Genomic DNA, 22,017 nt, shown 5'->3' with positions numbered 1-22,017 from the left:
GGCATCTACAGTTCTATCATCAGCCTCTCAAAAGTAAGTTTAATACAAAGTTGATTTCAATTTAAATTAATTTAAATGTAGATTTAAAACATGATAAGAAACCTACATTTTTTTCAGGGACAGCTGTCTGTCTACAAGGTCCAGTACAATCTCTTGATTAAGCTATATTAATATTTACATGTACAGGTTGGGCACACACCACCAAATGGTCATTTAACCCCCGTTTGGTGGTCAATCGCCCATATCGGAGTCGGTATTTACTGACCATTTGGGAGAGAAAAATCGCTTTGTTCAATTCTGTGGAATGGGGTGAAATGGCGCATAATATTAACTCGTGGGGAATAAAATACAGACATTTATCGGTACTATGAACAAAAAAAATTGGAAATTCAACGCAGAGTTTTTTGCGCAGTGTCGTTCAATTTTTTGACCAAACCATCACCAACGTAAACAAGTACAATGTTTCTGTGTTTTGACTTTAAAAAGAAATTTTCTCTCCTTCCCGAACGTTGTTGCACCTGTTGATCGTGTTTCTTACTTTCTATTTTTATCATCCGGGCAACCAATCAAATAATTTAAACCAACAAAAAATGATGATCTTTTTCGAACCGGGTCAAAAGTCTGATTTAACTACGGAGGCACATTAGTGTCAATTTTCCATTAGAAAATAAAAGGAAAGAGAAGAATTTGCTTTTATTTTGTTTTATTTTGTACGCGATGGCTTTATTCTTTATAAAAATAAAATATACAGTGAGATCATGATATAATAATTGCTTCAAAACGATGTTCTTGGAATTAAAACAAGAATAATTGCAATTGTCACTTCAAAATCTTTTATTCAAAATCATTGATTAAATATAGTAGATTCATCACAAATATGCATACTAAACCACAAAATGTCGCACAGAAATCGCAACTTCATCCTAAAAGTAAATAAAGAATAAATGTTACATTCAAATGTAGAAAAAATGAATATTGTAGCAATTAGTGCCCACCATACCAGTAAAGTATGAGGAGCTCGTGTTTAACGGGATTCTATAGAGATTTATTTTGACGAAGATCCAAAGATCAATTGAAAGTTAACTTCTAAAGAGTTAAACCACAGGTCTAAATAGAATTTTTATTAAACTAGACACAAGAAAACATTTTTTTGATTGATTAAGCAAGAAGTTCCGCCGTCATGGACAGCTTTAGGTATCATTTTTACGAAGTTCCACAGAAATTACACATGGAAAATCGATCGAACTGTATTAATTGTGCGAGGAATATGTTTACTAAAATTCCCCGAGGCCTATATGAATGCGCCTTTGCTTTATTTTTATAAAAATTGGATTCGAATAAAAAAGACCACCATTTGGTCAGTAAATATGACTCCGATATGGGCAATTGACCACCAAACGGGGGATAAATGACCATTTGGTGGTGTGTGCCCAACCTGATGTAGCTTGAAATACCTTTATTAATCTATTCAAAATAGCTTGATAAAACTATTTAAATTATATGCAGTTTTTCACAAAAGTCTTTTTGCGAGAAATAGACAAAAAGGCGCCAATATTTGACTATTCATGTATGTACCTGTGTACTACAGGTTAATTGGGACCACTCGCCCAAATGGGATGTAATATCCCATTTGGGATATAATATCCCAAATGGGATATAAAGGATGACTGCACTTAAGGACATGCGAAAATTGCGACAAAATAAACTTTCAAAACAAGCATTTTTCTTTTCATTGCAAGAATGGCCAACATCCAATCTGCAACTTTATGTAATTACGTTTAATAAAAGTGTGTATTTACGAAGTTCGAATCTGTTTTCAAAGGCAGGGGTCATCACAATTTCTTGAATCTCCGTACGATAATGAGGACGCCCACTTTTTTACTGACTTTATACATAGTCAGCGCATGTTTGTCTATTGTTCTCCGTTTCACAGCAGTTGTATATTTGCATAAATAATAATGTGTCAAAAGGAGATTAATAGACAAACATGCGCTCATGGTTAAAAAGAGAAAAAAACTGCTTCTTCTTACATTCGCTCTCTGTGTTGTAACCAAGGATTGTGACATGTTGAATATTATAATTAACCGCGTGATGTCCTACCTCAGGTAACTTTGTGAATACTAAATTCCGTCACGTGACTTGTAAGGTAGCATGTTTTGTGCTAACTAGGACATTGTGTTCGAACACGTTAAGTCATCTGGCATGGATATACAATGCTTTAATTACATTGACGTGCTCATATTGTTAGTTTCGTTTTGAAACCTTTGTCAGAAGTCTATTTGTGCCATATGGAATGGAGAGGGAGATTGGAAAGAGTGATCACGTTCTTTTTTCAAACATGTCATTGTTATTTATCAAGTCTAATTTTAGACCCATATTTACAATGTTAGCTCCACCTCTCATGCATATCTAATGTTCAATCAAGGGCAGGTAAGTGTAAATTCACTATATTTGGAAAGCACTAAGGACAAAAAACATTGAATCATTTTATTGTATCACAGTCTAAAATCATTTTGAGATTTAAATTTGGTTCCAAATTGGCAGGATTCTTTCATAAACATACAAAAGTGAATTAAGGTTTAGATATAAAAGCAACAGAAGCAACCGAAAAAGACCCAAAAACAGGCGTTAAGTGCAGTCATCCTTTACAGTGCAAAAAATAAAATTTTTTATTTTGGATATAAATATCATAAATCCACATCAAAATACTTTAAAAGGAAGTGGTTATGTGGATGACAGAAATCAGTCACCATAGTAAAAAAAAACAAACATAACAAGCAGAGGCAATGTTTGTGGGTTGTACATAAATTGAATCGCACTTTACTTTTAGGATACTTAAAGAATGATGCTTCCATTGAAGTGCTAATTAATAAGTCTATTGATTTAAACAATTTTTGTTCTAATAGCTTATTAATCAATTCTTTAATACATAGTACATCTCATTTTCCCCCATTTATCTCAGCATTTCACTGCGAGAGGAATAAGAAGTATCTGACAAAATGCGAAATTTGGAGCTGCTGTCGTACAGACACCTGGATGCTGGTTCGCATTTCAAGGATACACAGCGTGTTTGTATTGACTATGACTCCGGTAATGTGTATGCTGCATCACCAGTCTGCATTGTTGGACTTTGTCCTCAAACTGAACAAGTTGGTATTCAACAGATATACTATAAACATGAAAGGACAAGATAGGCTAAGACCCCTTTTTGGCCCCTAATTTGATGTGTCTCTGACCCAAAATGAGTGCATGTATTGCTCTTTAAGTGATACACAGAGATTACAGGAAGGTCGCAAAATTTGTTAATTTCCATTTCCTATTTTTATTCAAATTGTCATCAATTTTTAGGCAAGTTTTGTTTCAGAAAACACAGAGCCCAGGCTTGCCTTTCTACCATATTTACTTATTTCCTGCACTAGTATCTGACACTCTGACACAACTTGTATATGAAAATCTTAGATAGCAAAGTGAAAAGAAATAAGTATCACAAGTGTGACAAAATTCCATCAGATTTGAAGAAATTTGATAAAATTATTAATGTTCGAAATTACTACCTTCATGTGGCCTCTGTGTACACTATGAATTAAAATCAATGATGGTTTTAAAACACATCAGTATTAAACGACATCATTGAAAAGTTTTTAATTGCAAATTTCGAGAATTTTAGGTCTTTTGATTTTATATCAAACAAGGTGCCAAATTCATCCATACCTTGTCCTTTACGTGTGTTGTTACCTACGTGAATTTTGAGGAAAAATCATACATCAGTGATTATTTCTGCGATTCCACAATAGTGTTTTCCTTATACTGAATAAAATATATGTACTCATGTAAAGGTATATGAGGAATATTTACGCAATAAATTTCTTATCGCATACCGGGTAACTAGTGTTATTAACCTTCTACATATAAATTATCATGCTTATTCTTATAGTAGGCCCCCTTTTTAAAAAAAAATGCTTTTGGCATTCTATTCTTTTAATCTAATCTAAAAAGCAATTAAAAAGGTGTAATGCCAATGAGTTAAAATTTTGTTTATTTTTACTTAGAATTTAAAACTTAGACTGTAGATGACAAAATATTTACTACACCTATTTTGCAAGATAGTTATTTTGGTATTTATAAGCGAAATATTTTTTTTTCACAAATTGGGTTATTGTAAAATACATGTAAATACAAATATATGTGAGAATTAATTTTTTTTTTTTTTTAGCAAACTGTCTCCTTTATTTATGCACGAAGAAGGTCGTTGCAAATGAAGAAGGATTTACTGTATGTTTCTCTATATTGACTGTAGGTCATTGGAGTTGTAGACCTTACCCAGTGCGATGAACTCCCACCAGATGGCGTTAATAGAATTGTGGGAATGGAATTCCTCCCTGACCAGCAATCTGTTTGTGTTGCCATGGATACAGGGAGTGTTTTACTGTGGAATGTATCATCAGGACAGGTGCACTAATGTTTTTCATATCTTTTGCGGTTAATCAACTATCATTCGATCATGACAACTTTTATTCTTGAGTTGCCAGTTTGAAATTCTTGCACATGTATTAATTTTAGTGACTGAGAATTAATTACTCTTTATAAATATACAATTAAATAAATGGAGTAAATATTTGCTTTGAAAAAAAAAGATCTTGAAACTCATGAGTATATTTCTCACATGCAAATAAAAGTTTGTTTACAGTATTTTAGGAAATCAGTTTTCTTTGGTATTGTTATGAAGACTTCTCTTGCCACAATCATCATTTAATTCATATTGCGATTTTTTTTATCCTAGGTGGAAAGTGTTGGAGATGTGAGTAGTGGTATCAGGGCAATGTCCTGGAGTCCGGATCAGGAGATTCTGGTCCTAGCTACAGGTGAATACCTGGTATTATACTTATAAAGTAACAGGTCCTAGCTACAGGTGAATACCTAGTATTGGACTTATAAAGTAACAGGTCCTAGCTTCAGGTGAATACATGTCAGTGTACTTATAAAGTAACAGGTCCTAGCTACAGGTGAATACCTGGTATTGTACTTATAAAGTAACAGGTCCTAGTTACAGGTGAATATCTGGTATTATACTTCTAAAGTAACAGGTCCTAGCCTAGTATTGGACTTATAAAGTAACAGGTCCTAGCTACAGGTGAATATCTGGTATTATACTTATAAAGTAACAGGTCCTAGCTACAGGTGAATACATGTCAGTGTACTTATAAAGTACCGTGGTAACAGGTCCTAGCTACGGGTGAATACGTGTCAATGTACTTATAAAGTTACAGGTCCTAGCTACAGGTGAATACCTAGTATTGGACTTATAAAGTTACAGGTGCTAGCGACAGGTGAATACATGTCAGTGTACTTATAAAGTAACAGGTCCTAGCTACAGGTGAATATGTGTCAGTGTACTTATAAAGTAACAGGTCCTAGCTACAGGTGAATATGTGTCAGTGTACTTATAAAGTAACAGGTCCTAGCTACAGGTGAATACCTGGTAATGTATTTATAAAGTAAGGAAGGAAACAAAGAAGAAATTTAGTTTTAATGCTGGTTACCATTATTTGCTGGGATAGGTGTCTTGGAATTGTTGTCATGGCCATTGCATACTTATAAAGAAAAAGTAATTGTTAAGACTTGATCTGCATGAAAATGCAGGAGCCCCATAGGAATCACATTGTCTGTCTGTCCGTCCATCAACACTTTTGTTGTAATGCAATAACTCAAACATTTTTCAACAAAATGTTTTCAAATTTTGTACTTATTAAGTACTTAACTATAATAGCAAGACACCTATAAATTTGGGGGTCATTTCACTTTGTCTGTCTGTCTGTACCTATTTTTGAATGCATATCCATGACACTTTTGTTGTGACGCGATAACTCAAAAAGTTTTCAACGAAATGTATTCAGATTTTGTACATATGTACTTTACTGTAAGAGCAAAACACCTTTAGAGTTTAGGGTCAAATCACGATGTCTGTCTGTTTGTTTGGATATATATCCATGACACTTTTGTTGTGATGGGATAAATCAAATAGTGTATGCCTAAATGTATAGGTCTTTTAACAGCCCATATCAGGGCCCTTTTTGACTGTGTCAGTTTTCTAGTTAAAATACTGTAAACATTTGCAAAGACTTTTATTGTACATAGTAGAAAAATTCAGATCTTGCACATTTTCTACAGTTCAAATGTACTGTAATACATTTGAACTGTAGAAAATGTGCAGTACTGTAATACATTTGTGCAATGTACACAACTGGTAAACTGGTAGATTTATGGATGTTTAGCAATGCTAAGAACATTTTATATCAGTTGGAATTAAAGATTTTTAAATCTATTAACAGGACAAGACACATTAATTATGATGACAAGAGAATTTGACCCAATAACAGAGAAATCTATTCACCCAGATAACTTTGGGGCAGGTAAGTATATTTGAAGTTTCCTTTCTAAGAAATATAAAATTTTATGTTACTTTCAACGTAAATAAATATTTGTTGAATAAAAATATATTTTTATCACATAAAAAGAAAATCAAAGAAAATGTAATAAACAGAAAATTCAATATTTTGTAGTTGAATATGGATTTTATTTCAATTGTGAGACCATCTTCGCTAGCCAAGGGTTTCTGATACGCTACTCTCCTCATAAACCCTTGGCATACGGTGCTGACAAAAGACAGGATTGTTTTTGTCACGTGATCATGATTCTTACCAGGTACGCACAGATTGCGTCATCGACAGAAATAAAGAGCGTATTTAAAAAAATTTTGTTTTTAAAGAATAATTAACAAGAAGGTATTGAGTTATCTTAATTTGTTATTTAAACATGTAAAAATGCAAATCTACATCTTCAGTATAGATTCTTAATCACATATTTTGCACGTTGCTTTAGAAATTGGATGACAACATATTGCCATTCATAGAATGGCATGTTATCTTACGGATCATTGTTTACTTGCGTTTTACATAACCGATATTAAAGAGTCAAGATATATCCCGAACGCAAATATCGTCATTTACAAAAAACAATTGCTGATTGGTCGAACGATGTCGATCAACTCCAATCACAACTTGAGAAAAAAATCCCAACTTTTTTTTAACACCGTATGCCAAGGGTTTATGAGGAGAGTAGCTTATCAGAAGCCCTTGGCTAGCGGAGATGTTGTGAGACAGGATTTTTTGACATTTTCACTGCTCCTTTGCAGAGAAAATTTGAAAAAAAAATCCTATCCCACTGATGAAATAAATTCCATATGCAACTAAAAAACATTGAATATCCTTTATGTATACGTTGTAGCTTTAATGAATCTTCATTTTTTTGTTTTAATATTACAATACACAAACTTTATTTTTTTTTCTCAAAAAGTTGAATCAGATTTTCATTTACAGTAAAAACACATGCGTAAAGCAAAATGCCAGAGATGAACAAAGTTTGATTTGTAATAAACATAATTTGTTATATTTTAAACCTGAAAGGATTGAAAATTACCTTGCTATAAGTGTGAATTCTTAATATGCGTGTTCGCTGTAACCCATGTTTCACTGCAATAAGCTTGTAGAAGTAATTACACTTGTTACATGTTGCATGTTACAGATGAATTTGTGAATGTGGGATGGGGGAAAAAGGAGACCCAATTTCACGGTTCGGTGGGAAAAGAAGCTGCAAAGCAGAAAACAGAGGTACGGTTTTTGATTTTTTTTGGGGGGGGGGGGGGGATAAAATTCAGCATACTCAAATTTTAACATAGAGGCACTGCTTTTAAATGTACATGTATGTTAATTTCATTTAGGAAGTGAAAGCAGCACTTTCCTGGGATGACAAACAACCAAGAATTAGTTGGCGTGGTGATGGACAGTATTTTGTTGTCAGTTCAATCTGCCCCAATACAGGTACTTAAGTGCACACTTTACTACTATTTGTACAATGACATTGCCCATAACTTTTGTTCTTTGATTTAAAAAAAAAAATTATAAAAAAATATCTGCAGTTGTTTAAATATTGTAAATGTATTTTTTTCCATGGTGTCCACATGGCTGTGACAAATTTACGTGGAAAATTCCCACACAGAAAAAAGTATTTCTACAGTGTATACAGTAAAACCTGCTTTTATGGAAATAGGATACTGTATAGCAGGTTTCTTTAGCGGATATAAAATTTGGCGTTTTGCTTGCTCAAAGGTATGCCAATAATTTTGGCAGAACTTTTTTGGCGGACACAGAGTTCAATGATTTTGCAAAAGAGAGGAAATGTATCTTTTAGATAAATTTCAGTACGTTTAACATACATTTGAATACAATTTACACAAGATGTTGAGTAAATACCAATACCAGATGAACGATGTAACATTTGACATGAGATTGATCAAAATTATTTAAATTCTTTTCTTGAATTCAGTACATACAGTTAAACCTCAGTATCTCAAACACAGATATCTCGAATACCATGGATATGTCGAAGTAATTTTGAGGTCCCAACTACTTATTCCTTAAGTATTTTACCCTGGATATCTCGAATCCTCGCTTATCTCGAAGCATTTTCTTGGTCAGTTCGAGATAACGAGGTTTGACTGTATAAGTAAGGTGCTAATTTAGCAATTAAAATTTTAGCTGTCTACTACAAAATCACTAAAATAAGCCAAAGTTAGCACCCTGCTAAAAATTCTTGCTATACGGTATAAGAAAATTTTGGTTATATTAGGAAGTTACACCTTTCCCCACCCATAGCACTTTCTTACAAGGATTAAAAGAATTTTTGTTATAAGGACTAAAAGTTCATGTCCCAAGGACTTCCTTGTACCCAAGTTTCATTATTAAAGAATGGCATTTCTAAATACCATGTGTATGTTTATTAGCAATTTGAAGCATTTCTGTATTGAGTAATTTATAGTGTTATTCATTGTGTAGAAACATAGAATTCTTTATTTGGTAACCAAGGCAATACATGTATATCACCATTTTCTTCATTTACATTTATTACTGAGTTTTTACCTCGGGTAATATGAAGTACACTGAGTTGAAGATCAAACATTTGATCAAGTTTGATAAGATTTCTTGGTATATTATAACTACATTTGTTGGATTAAAACACTCAGATTGATCATGTTTATTCTACTGACTTGTGCAGCTGCCAGAAAGCTTCGTGTGTGGAACAGGGAATGCGAACATCAGTCTACCAGTGAAAATGTAGATGGCGTTGAACAAGCTCTTGCTTGGAAGTAGGTGAACATGTTTATTTGTATTTAAATGAATATGAAATCTTTGATAAATTTGTCACAGAAACTGTAAAGGCAAACTGTTAGTTTGTTCGAGAAATATGTGAAAGTTTACGAATATGTATCACCACAAACCAATCATTTATCATGTACATGTATTTATATAGATTGTTTCCTCGGTCACAAAAATTAATAATTGCAAATCAGTATCAAACTTACATATCATGAATAAAGTTGTTGGGTATAATAGTTGGTTTATGTATGTGATATAATTTTTTTAAATATAGGCCATCCGGAAGTCTGATTGCTTCGACACAAAGAAAGCCAAATAAACATGATGTGATTTTCTTTGAGAAAAATGGTCTGCGTCATGGTGACTTTTCTTTGCCATTTGGCGTAAATGATGTAAAGGTACGGATAGATTTACATGTAAATTCAGCTTCCTGTCATGGCTTACCTTACCTCAACTTACCTTACCTCATCTTACCTTACCTCAACTTACCTCAACTTACCTTACCTCAACTTACCTTACCTCAACTTACCTCAACTTACCTTACCTCAACTTACCTCAGCTCAATTCAACCACAAGAAGCTGAGCTTAACCTATGCCTCTCTTCAGTATATGTATCAGCATCATGGATGGTATCCCAGGTTTAGATGTTTTGAAACAAGCCTTTTTCTCAAGCATTGGTACATGAAAACCCTTATCTGCTGCTGTTCTTTGAAAGAGCATCTAGGGATCCATGCTTCCCTGAATGTTTCAGTTGCTGAATTTTTTTCCAAAAGTGAAACCAAAACTCTGTGATGATGAATTAGCTAATATGCATTTATTATACCCCACGCAACAAGTTGCGTGAGGTATAATGTTTTTGACCCGTCCGTCAGTCAGTCAGTCAGTGTGTCAGTCAGTCAGTCCATTAGTCCTGTTTTTTTTTGTCAGCGCAACTCCTCATAAACCGCTGCACAGAATTTGATCAAACTTTGCAGATATTTAGTACACAGTGTGTAGATGTGCATATAACTAGGACATTCTGATTCCTTCATTTTTCTGGGAATTTCGGCACTTTTCAACTTAGATTTTTGGCCATATCTTGAATATAGAGATGAACATTGGTCAGCCCAACTCCTCTTTAACCGCTGCACAGAATTTGGTTTAAGTTTGCAGATATTTAGTACACAGTGTGTAGATGTGCATATTACAAGGAAATTCCGATTCCATTATTTTTGCCATAAGAGTTTTGCCTAATATTGAAGAAACTTTCCAGCTAGGTAATAAGGAAATCCACTGGAATCAGCTTTTTTAATGAAATGTTATGTGAAATATTTTATTGATTTTGAGATCAAAATATTAATGATTTAACACATATGCACCACAAAATCTTAGATAGTCCTCCCCCGTCAAATTGGTGCTTTGCCTTAAATAATTTTATAAGTACAGTATATAAACAAATTCATATGACTACATCATAATCTTGTTTCCATCAATTATTTAAATGCGTGCGTAAACTGTCATGTGTTGGACATGGACTTACACTCAATAACAAATCAAAATCAATGAGGAATTTAAATAACAGTTTGTCAGCATAACTCCTGCACTGAATTTCCTGAAACTTTGTAGGTATTTCAGACATAATGTATAGATTTGTATATTACCAACAAATTCTGATTCATAACTCCTGCACTGAATTTCCTGAAACTTTGTAGGTATTTCGGACATAATGTATTGATTTGTATATTGCCAACATATTTTGATTCCATTATTTATCTAGAAACTTCAGCCCCATTAAATTTGTAATATACAAAGTATTGAATGTCCTTTTATGCAAGAAGTTTTGATGTGATGATTTTTTGCAAGTAATGCCCCTTTTTGAATTATACTGTGTATTTAAAATGTACTGTGCCATTCATTACGTGTTGCATTGTCGAGTTTTGGGGGAGCGTGGGGTATATGAGCTTGCTCACTTTTTCTTTCATTGATCATTGAGTTGAAATGAGGTTTTGCCTCAACATATAAATATATGTACATTTGTGGTAATCAATGGTTGCAATATTTTTCTGTTCAGTTAACATTGTGAAAGATGAAAATTTAAAAAAAAAAAAAAAGTCCTCTGTCTTGCCTTTACATTGTATTATACATGAATTTTTTAAGTGGAATTATGAAATATTAAGCAGAAAAAAAGTTCTATGCAAAAGCACTGAGTTAGTCATGATCAGTGGTGGTAAAGACTGGTAACATTTATTTTGTTAAATGGGAAGATCATTAAGATAAAATTCTACATGTACATTTGTGAGGGATTAAATTCCAATCAGTCATAGTTTTGAGTGAACAAGTCCAGAACTATTTTTAGGTGAATGAGCTCCTCTGGAATACAGATTCCACTGTGTTAGCTGTGTGGTGTGAAGATTTGGTACCGGAAGGTTCAGAAGTTAAACCGAAGTCATATGGTAAGTCACACCAAAACCACACACTGAAGTCGTACGGTAAGTCACACCAAAGTCACACACTGAAGTCGTGCGGTAAGTCGCACCAAAGTCACACACTGAAGTCGTACGGTAAATTGTACTGAAGTCACACATTGAATGACACTGAAGTCATATGGTAAGTTGTACCAAAGTCACACAGTGAATGACACTGAAGTCATATGATAAGTTGTAGTACCAAAGTCACACAGTGAATGACACTGAAGTCATATGGTAAGTTGTACCAAAGTCACACAGTGGATGACACTGAAGTCATATGGTAAGTTGTACCAAAGTCACACAGTGAATGACACTGAAGTCGAACAGTAAGTAACAGCAAAGTGGTACAGTATGTTACATGTACACTGAAGTGGTACAAGAAGTTGTTCTGATGTCAAACCACAAGTTACACCGAAGTTGTATAGTAAATTACACTGAAGTCAAATAGTAAGTTACATCTAAGTCATACAGTAAGTTACATCTAAGTCATACAGTAAGTTACATCTAAGTCATACAGTAAGTTACATCTAAGTTATACAGTAAGTTACATCTAAGTCAAACAGTAAGTTACATCTAAGTCATACAGTAAGTTAAATCTAAGTCATACAGTAAGTTACATCTAAGTCATACAGTAAGTTACATCTAAGTCATACAGTAAGTTACACTGAAGTCAAACAGTGAGTGTGGGAATGGAAGGACTTAAAGAAGTAATTGAATAAATTCTAGAAGTTACACACTTAGGGTACAGAATTTCCAGCTCCAGGTAAAACAACTTTTAGCTACAATTTATTATTTTTAAGGTTTGTAATGAAATTCACTTAAATGATTTGTACTGTAGCTTTGAACACTGTATATATTTTACATTTTTAAAAAAAATTGTTATGAGTATTATAATAATATATGTGAAAATGTCCATATTTTAAACATTTTTTTTTTATGTTACATGTGTACTAGTATTCATGAAGGATTTTGTGATGCATATGAGCTTTTAGATTTTTTTTTTCAGTTCAGCTTTGGAGTGTAGGAAATTACCACTGGTATCTAAAACAAAGTATCACTTTTGATGACGACAGAGTTTGTTCCCTTACCTGGGACCCAGAACATGCATATCGTCTACATGTGTTATGTCAGAGTGGGAAATATTTACAGTATACCGGGCACTGGGCCACCCATAGCAGTAACAATGCTCTGGTAGCAGTCATTGATGGAAGTTAGTAAATATGCAGAAATGGGTGAAGTTTTCTGAAGGAAATACATGTAGTAAATGAATGAAGAAAAAGTTGAATGAATTATAATCCTATATAAACACTGGTTTACGATATCTTTGAAACATGTTTGTATACATGAACATTTCTGATTGGTCATCTATTTTATAATTGTTCATTCATTCACACGTGTTTCCTTTTTAGCTCACCTGAGCTGAAAGCTCAAGTGTGCTTTTCTGATCACCCGTTGTCCGTCGTCTGTCCTTCTAGCTGTCCATCCATCCGTCCGTCTGTAAACTTTTCACATTTTCAACTTCTTCTCAAGAACCACTGGGCCAATTTTAACCAAACTTGGTACAAAGCATCCTTGGGTGAAGGGGAGTTTAAATTGTTAAAGTGAAGGGCCAACCCCCCTTCAAATGGGGAGATAATCAAGAAAAGACGAAAATTGGGAGGGGTCATTAAAAAATCTTCTTCTCAAGAACCACTGGGCCAGGAAAGCTGAAACTTATGTGGAAGCATCCTGGGGTAGTGTAGATTCTAAATTGTTGAAATCATGACCCCCGAGGGTAGGGCGGGGCCACAATAGGGAATCCAATTTTTACATTGAAATATGTAGAAAAAATCTTTAAAAATCTTCTTCTCAAGAACCACTGGGCCAGAAAAGCTGAAACTTATGTGGAAGCATTCTGGGGTAGTGTAGATTCTAAATTGTCCAAATCATGACCCCCGGGGGTAGGGCGGGGCCACAATAGGGAATCCAAGTTTTACATTGAAATATGTAGAAAAAAATCTTTAAAAATCTTCTTCTCAAGAACCACTGGGCCAGAAAAGCTGAAACTTATGTGGAAGCATTCTGGGGTAGTGTAGATTCTAAATTGTCCAAATCATGACCCTCAGGGGTAGGGTGGGGCCACAATATGAAATCCAAGTTTTATATTGAAATATGTAGTGAAAATCTTTAAAAATCTTTTTCTCAAGAACCACTGAGCTGGAAAAGCTGAAACTTATGTGGAAGCATCCTGGGGTAGTGTAGATTCTATATTGTTCAGATCATGACCCCCCGGCGTGGGTAAGGCAAGGCCACAATAATACTACAGGGGGGAAATCAGGTGAAAAACAGAAGGCCAAAGTTACTCAGGTGAGCGTTGTGGCCCATGGGCCTCTTTTTTTTTTTTATTTGTTAAGCTTTACTTTGGATTGGATCAAGATTAATTTCCTCTTTGACCTTCACAAACCTTTTTTTCTTTACATAGGTAAAGTTTTGATAACTCCAGCTCGACAGTTAGTTGTGCCTCCACCAATGTCTGCGTATCACCTTCAATTACCCTCCGCAGTCAATCTGGTCACATTTTGTTGTCATGGAAATACTGACGACACTCTATTGTTGCTTGATGATGGGAGAGTTGTTGTTTACATTTTTGACAGTAAGTGTCATTGTACCACTGAATACGGAAGTGTACATGTACTTTTAATGATGTGCATTATATTGTTCGCACTCTTATTAAACATAAAATTTTAGGTGAGGAGTTTAATGTTAGGCCAAATACACTACTACACAAGACAAAAAACTTTTCTCTGTAAAAATTCCTTTTTGTCACAGCTAGTTCTTTTGTAATGTGTTGATTCTTTAGTGAAATGTATAGAAGGATGAAAAACATGTTGAAAAGCAGTCTATGCGAATGTCCTGTTAAATCAATGAACACACAGGACCGAACCAAATTTTGTCAAACCGAAAATCCTAATGTAAAAAAAGTGAAACACGTGAAAATGCAGAACCAGTGATATCTTATTACTGTAGACGGTCCATGCAGTTTTAATCACATTCATTTACGTATTTGGATTTTTGCGATATTTTTTTTACTTATAACAAACATTTGAATGACTCTGCATCAAAATTGTAAAGCTCAAAACTGGACACTGAGACATTGGACATTCTGGTCCGGTGTAAAAATGATGCATCGGACCAGAAGCACTGCACATTGGTCAGGTCTGATGGTCCAATATCTTTCTCATAGACTGGAAAAGTTCATTATCCTGATTTTCAATCTTTCAAAATCAACACAGATGTTTGTAGAAATTTCTCTAAAATCTGTCATTCCATGCATTTTGCCTTTATAGGCAGATGAAAAATTCATACTGCCTAATGCTTATGGTCTGATGGATTCATGTCGTGTATGGAAATTTCCATAGTTTCACCATCAAGGAAAACAATTTGAAATAAAATGTATGCTAAGTTTTTAAAAAGATGTTTTTGTTACAAATCTGTTATTTACACTTTTACAGACAGTGAAACCAAGGATGATAGTGTCAAGTTAGATGGTGCAGGGGGTAACAGTTTTAAGACGTGCTGTACAACTCCATCGCTGAAAGGAATTTACACGTGAGTCACAGATATGCATGTTAAACCACTTTGTTGGGAAGCTGGGTATAGTCAATAAATTACTCCACAGATTTACCTAAAAATATGAAAATGTATTTTTTTATTCTTCAACTGTAGTATTAAAAGAAAAACAACACATTCTAGCTGTAATATTTAATGCAATTTGCTATAGTTTAATAGAGCTGTTCTTCTTTTCCAAAAGGTTTAAAAGGTAAAAAAATGGCCATGACCACTGACCCTTAAATTTTGATGAATTCTTTAATTGATTTTCTTTTCTTTTTTTTTTGAATTTATTTACCGGTATTTCTTTTCATTATAATTGATTGATCTTATCATAGAAATGAGTGGATTTTTATGCCCCCGGATCGAAAGATCCCAAGGGTATATTGTTTTTGTCCTGTCTGTCTGTTTGTCTGTTTATCTGTTTGTCTGTTTGTCTGTCTGTCTGTTGTCAACTTTAACCTTGCCCATAACTTTTGATTGGTTGGAGCTATGACTTTCATATATCACATGTGTATTCCTTGTGACAAGACCTTTCTTTGGGTACCATCATATTTGACCTTTTGACCTTGGAGTTTGACCCACTTTTGCAAAATTTTATGAGACTTTAACATTGGCCATAACTTCTGAACAGTTGGTGCTTGGGGTTTCAAATTTCACATGTGTATTCCTTGTGACAAGACCTTCCTCTGGATATCAACCTTTTTGACCTTGACCTAGGAGTTTGACCTACTTTTGAAAAACTTTAACCTTGGCCATAACTTTTGAATGTTTGATGCTAGGGCTTTCATACTTCACATATGTTAGCCTTGTGACATCACCTTCCTTTGAATAGTAACCACCTTAACCTTTTTACCTTGACATAGGAGTTTGACCTACTTTTGAAAAACTTTAACCTTGGCCATAATTTTTGAATGGTTGGTGCTAGGGCTTTCATTCTTCACATATGTAATCCTTGTGACAAGACCTCTCTTTGGATACCAACAACTTTGACCCTTTGACCTTGACATAGGAGTTTGACCTACTTTTGAAAAACTTTAACCTTGGCCATAACTTTTGAATGGTTGGTGCTAGGGCTTTCAAATTTAACATTTTTTATCTTTTGGCCTGGATTTTGACTTGCATTTGAGAAACTTTAACCTTCGCCATAAGCTGCCATACAGGGGCATCAGTGTTTCACAAACACATCTTGTTTTTCTTTCTGTTTGACAGCATAAAAGGGTTGTCACAGACATCTTGGACTTCAAGGTTGGTTCATCATGTGGTATGGTTCAGTGCAGATACTGTTTTGTTTTGTTGTGTAGACGATCAGAGATCCCAGCATTCAACTCTCTACTCCTGTAAATTTGATGGAGAAAATCTATTGGTCACGTAAGTTTTGTATAGCTATCAATGTTGACAAAGTCAACCAAAGGAAAGAATATACTAATACATTGCACATTTACCTGTATATATGTGTATTACATAAAATAGATAAGGAAAAGCATGTTTAAAAGATGGGATGCTATTCAAGTTTATCTTTGATTAAATACCTTTGTTCATCTTTTGAATGAGTGTAAAACATTTACTATTTGTAGTTTTTTTAAAGTTTTAACAGAGACCATCACTTCAAAACCATATCTAATATCACTGATAAAGATTGTTGCAGATTGCAGTTAATTAAAATGTCTCATGATTTCCTGCAAATAAACTTCTCAGAAGAAGTGCGTTACAAATCAGCAAAAATTTACATGTTTAACATGCATCTGATCCGTTTTTAATCTTGCATATGTGCTGGGATGTAATTTATTGGTTTTATATTGACATCAGGTGTGAGACGTTTGTTGACGGTGCTGTCTATAACATGTGCTGTGATAGTGAGTCTGAAGAAGCCATATTAGCCATACAATTAACAGATGGTTTCATCATGAAATATGATATAGGTTAGTGAATGTACTTATTGGCAAAATTTGTAGTTCAATTTTTAACTCTAAGTTCGAAAATTCCATTTTAAGGCCAAAGAATAAATAAATTAGAGGATTAGTACCTCAATTGTGCAAATTAATTTCCTATATATATATATATATATATATATATATATATATATATATATATATATATATATACAGCTAAACTTTGAAATCTCGAACATGGATATCTCGAATACCCGGGATATGTCGAAGTAAGACCGCGGTCCCGACGATATTTGCTTTATAAATGATTAAAATAAACCCCTCTATGTCGAACACGGTAATGTCGAATATCCCGGTTATCTCGAAGTAAAATCGTGTACCCATTCATTTAAATCACATGCGTTATCTCGAAGTCAGAATAACTTTCCGCTTTGATGATCAAGTCCCGTTAGGTAAACTGAATGCTCTATTGATAATACCCACCTGTCTGTCACGCTCGGGTTACCTAGCTGTGTTCTTGGGATCAACAGATAATAGCGCGATAATTATACGAAGTGTATGTATGGCTTACCTTGATTTTAATTATGCAAGCCAAAGGTTGTGTGTATTAGTCTAATGCATACACATGGATGACACGCTAACTGTTTTGTGACTTGGGTATGTTTATAAATCTTGTAATCGCTATTTAATGCTATGTGAAATATGCGCGCATACATAATTTATGCATATAAAAGTGAAAATTATAAACATCGAAGTGAAACAAAATTCTGTAATTTTATGCAATTAGAATTTATTTTTCCTATGTGAGCGTGCAGAATTTACAATCGTCCGTACAAACCATCATGTGAACGTGTACCGCAGTGAAAACTTGTGCTAGTGCCCTGTGATTCAGTGTTGTTCTGTTGTTAGACAAAAGTGTGTGATTCTTCTTTTGCATTTGATTTTATTATGGTAAAATAATTTTATTTTGACCGATAATGCATGTATGATCATGTTTTTCCAATAAACGAAAATGTATATTTCGTTTTCGTTATTCTGACAACGACCGGTTTTAAATTTACTATGCATAGACGATATCCGGTTATGTATACAAGGGAAACGATGCTAGCGGTTGACTTGCCACGTTGGTAGAAGGATTACACTTCTGTGCATGTTATACAAAGTTTTTATTTTGTGAATTATAAAGAGGATGCAAAAATCTTTTTATTGCTAAATACATGTACATGTATACTAAAGAAATCGTATACAGAATTTCAAACAAGAAGGAATTTTAACATGTTTTTACTGTTAAGTACATGTTCACTGCACTAAGTTTATTTGAAGTTCATTTTGATTATAACCCTCGATATGTCGAACCCCCGGATATCTCGAAGTTCATCAATGGTCCCGTCAACTTCGAGATAACGAAGTTTAACTGTATAATGAACTTGGATTGGAGCAGCAGTTTGATAATAGTTTTTCTCAGAATCCCAACAATGTTTTCATACCATTAAAGATAACAAAAATCAATGATATTCTTTATTTCAAGGATCTGAAATGATTATTCCTTGGGAACTAAACACTGGAGAGGAGTTGTCTTTCCCTATTCCTTGCCAACAGATGGCATTATGTTCTATAGGAGAACAGGTGCATTATTTTCATGTCTTTGAATTTTGTTATTTGATCTAGAAAAGACTATATCCAATGAATGAAATTAGTAAAGTCTGTGAGATGAGGTAATAAAGTTTATAATGTGGCCACATTGTCACAATATGCAGTACCTGATTATAATTCATTCTTACTTTAAACAAGAACCTTTTAGGAATGTATCTGTCGGCTGTGATATGTATCTGTTAGTAGTACAATCTTTTCATCAGCCTACATTTACATGTATGTGTAAATTAAGATTTGAAATAATGTCTGCTGAGGTTGATCTATGTGTATAAATATTATAGAGTGAAATGTGTTATTTCAGAAAGTTGTGCTGGGGCTTACAAACAGATACAGATTTTATGTCAACAACACAGAGGTAGGTCAAGGTTTAGAAATCTATTTATTATATGTTTTTAATACCAAGACTATAATTAAAGGTTACCTGCTGTGGTGTTTTATTCTTTGGTATTCTGTAGAACAGGCTGAAATAAGACTGAAATAAAAACAAACCAAAATTTATGCACAGGTAAAAGCCATAATGGGGAAAAACCCCTATTTAATACCAGAGTGAATTTTTTGAAATGCTTGTTTTCGGGCCTTGACCAATGTGACATCACTGCATGCAGGTACCAACCATTTTGAATGCAAAAAAAAAAAACAGTGGAGTTACAATGATGTTTTGAGGTTTTTTTTCTTTAATTTATAGGGACTTTTGTGAATAAATTTAATTTATAGTGACTAGGTATTAGTTCTAAGTTTTGTTTGTAATTAGTTTAAAGAATATACAGTATACATGTATTTCATGCTTTTTTTTGTGTGTGAATTTCATATTAATTGATGGTACTGAGAATCGTCAAGAGGCCCCAGAATCTGACATGGATTTTAAAAAAAAATTCAGAAGGACATATTTATTTTGTCATGCAGATTGCCTCCAACTGTACGTCATTTGCTGTCCACAAGGAGTTCTTACTGTTAACAACCTTGACTCACACTCTACGATGTATCTGCAGGAAAACCAGAGTAGAAGGTAGATAAACAGGGCATTTATCATTCAGTTTTGAATTCTCATTCCTGGCAGTCACAATTATTGATTGCCCAGGCTGAAAATAATTTAATTCTATGACAGTTAATACTGGATTTGTTTCGCTTCTCATTTTTGTGCTCTGTAAATCACCAAATTTTTGCAACACCTTATTTTTGCAAGATGGTCATTTGGTATTTTTGAGGCAAGGCATAATTTTCACAAACTCTGGTATTTGTTCTATATAATCTTTTGTACTACAAATATACGTGAGAATTAAATTTTAGTGAGCAGGCAGTCCCATGTAATAATGCGAAAATAAAGTTCTCGTGAATAAAAAGTTATTAATTCTGTGTGTTAAAAACTTTAAATGAATCATGCAGTGTTAAGTGATTCCTAAAAAAGAAAATATACATGTAAAGTCTATAGTTCTTCATGAAATATGCCGGCATGAAGTGTCATAGTTCATGTCCTCATAAATTCTCAAAAATTAAATATCAACACTATTAAGAACACAACATATTTACTGTACACTATTTATAACTTGATATTGGCTCTGTATCTGTATTATACCTCTACCACTTCCAAGTAAAAAAACATCTGCTTAAATGTCCATTGGATTTTTTTATAGGTAACTGATTTTCTTCTGCTAAACTGTCTAATCAATTTTCCATTTAAACATCCATTTGTACCTTTAGCATGTGCTTAAAACCAAACCCTAATTTTTCTTATGAAGCTGCATTTATTACATTTTCAACAGTAAAATACTGTGATTTATTTATTGAATAAAAGTAATATTCTCTCACAGTGTGAAAAGATATCAAAGTTATCTGTCACAGTGTGAAAGAATATCAAAGTAAGTAAAAATCATTTCTGGCCTGTAAAAAGATATTGTAACGTGCTGACGCTACACTCTGAACTGCCTGAGTCTGTCAGGATGGTGCAGTTCAAATTTTGAAGTTTAAATTTATTTCTTTTATTATTTAATTCTTTTTTTTTCCTGACACCAGGTACTATTTAACGTAGGTCGCGGGTTTGCAGGCCATTTAAAAGTGTCCGAAAACATACCATGAAAATTAGTTATATGAATCCTCTACCTTGGTTTTATATTCTCTGAAATTTTTATAAAATTCGTCTGCATCGTTTTTGTGTAATTAAATCCCAAATATGCCATTGTTGTCGTTACATTTTCGACGTTATTCTATTGAATTATATAAGAAAAACGTCGTTTTCGGCTCGTTTTGAGGCAAGATTTTGTTTCAAAAAATATCAATAACTTTTAAATGGTGCAGACGAAATTGTTTTCCCTTTGGTATTTTAACAAAGAATTGATTTGAAATAAATCAATGTGAAAAAATTAATATGTCTTCGGGTTAGTTTTCGCGTAATTTTAATGTGGACAATTGCTTTTATATCGCAAAATGTAACATTTTTTAGAACGACGCCATAAAATATCGCGACGTCATGCTTGACGTCGTGAATATCTATCCGGTATTCAGTGCAGAAATATGAGCTAAAATAATTTTTATAAAAAAGAAATTCACGTCTATCTGCTTTCAAGTGGCCCGTGAATCGTATCATAATAATTTAATATCAATGAAATGATTATTAGATATGTTTCTCTTAAGATTAGGGTTTTTGTACGTCTTATATTAGTGAAAATTCTCGCAAGGGACGTAAAACAACAATCAATCCTTTAGTTTATTTCTTCCAATTTACTTTCTTTATGTGTTGTTTTCTTACCGTTTCTTTTCTGTTTGTTTTGTTTTGCTTTTTATCGTTGATTAGATGTATTCTTACATTTGGCTGTATATTTTTCTTTTCAAGCGTGCTGGCGGAAAACGGTATCCTTTAATTCAAGTATATAAAATGTTTTATTTAGACTATTCAGCAAGGCGCTCTCTCAAATCTACGAATTTCTGCCAACTGTCGTCCCGGCTAAATACAATATATTTTCAGAATATATTTAAACAAAATATTTATTTTTACATACCACATTTTCAGAGGGGAAAATGGGACGAGGATTTAAAAATTAATTTTATCTGACGTAATCAACAGCCAGGTTTTTTAGAACATTAATTCTATTTGTTGGACATGGAAAGCAAAGTAGCGAATAAAATATGTAGGTAACAGCATTGCAAGCTGTTGCTTAGGGGACGATCATTTCATGGGGGGGGGGGGGTTACAGATTTTGGTAATAAATAATCTGTCCTCGAAAATGTTGA

The 22,017-nt window shown here is 33.6% G+C and overlaps 1 protein-coding gene across 1 annotated transcript in view; it reads left to right on the top strand.

The window, feature by feature from the left end:
• The first annotated feature begins 2,962 nt into the window (after window positions 1–2,962).
• LOC133175760 (putative elongator complex protein 1) overlaps window positions 2,963–22,017 on the top strand; it is a 30,949-nt gene continuing 11,894 nt past the window's right edge. Inside the window, exons 1-17 of the mRNA XM_061310873.1 lie at window positions 2,963–3,149; window positions 4,298–4,450; window positions 4,781–4,862; window positions 6,330–6,410; window positions 7,582–7,667; window positions 7,778–7,877; window positions 9,112–9,202; window positions 9,487–9,610; window positions 11,548–11,644; window positions 12,666–12,869; window positions 14,121–14,291; window positions 15,151–15,247; window positions 16,460–16,618; window positions 17,057–17,169; window positions 18,668–18,765; window positions 19,094–19,147; window positions 19,696–19,798. Of these exons, the coding sequence (XP_061166857.1) occupies window positions 3,000–3,149; window positions 4,298–4,450; window positions 4,781–4,862; window positions 6,330–6,410; window positions 7,582–7,667; window positions 7,778–7,877; window positions 9,112–9,202; window positions 9,487–9,610; window positions 11,548–11,644; window positions 12,666–12,869; window positions 14,121–14,291; window positions 15,151–15,247; window positions 16,460–16,618; window positions 17,057–17,169; window positions 18,668–18,765; window positions 19,094–19,147; window positions 19,696–19,798 (1,963 nt within the window). The 5' untranslated portion in view covers window positions 2,963–2,999. The remainder of the gene's footprint in view (window positions 3,150–4,297; window positions 4,451–4,780; window positions 4,863–6,329; window positions 6,411–7,581; window positions 7,668–7,777; window positions 7,878–9,111; window positions 9,203–9,486; window positions 9,611–11,547; window positions 11,645–12,665; window positions 12,870–14,120; window positions 14,292–15,150; window positions 15,248–16,459; window positions 16,619–17,056; window positions 17,170–18,667; window positions 18,766–19,093; window positions 19,148–19,695; window positions 19,799–22,017) is intronic.

Source organism: Saccostrea echinata, unplaced genomic scaffold (assembly GCF_033153115.1).
Source record: "Saccostrea echinata isolate AGI-Se365-2 ecotype Australia unplaced genomic scaffold, CSIRO_AGI_Sech_v1 ptg000002l, whole genome shotgun sequence".
In the NCBI taxonomy this organism is placed as follows: domain Eukaryota; kingdom Metazoa; phylum Mollusca; class Bivalvia; order Ostreida; family Ostreidae; genus Saccostrea; species Saccostrea echinata.
Note: the sequence above shows the minus strand (reverse complement) of the source record. Positions and strands in the feature narration are given on the sequence as shown.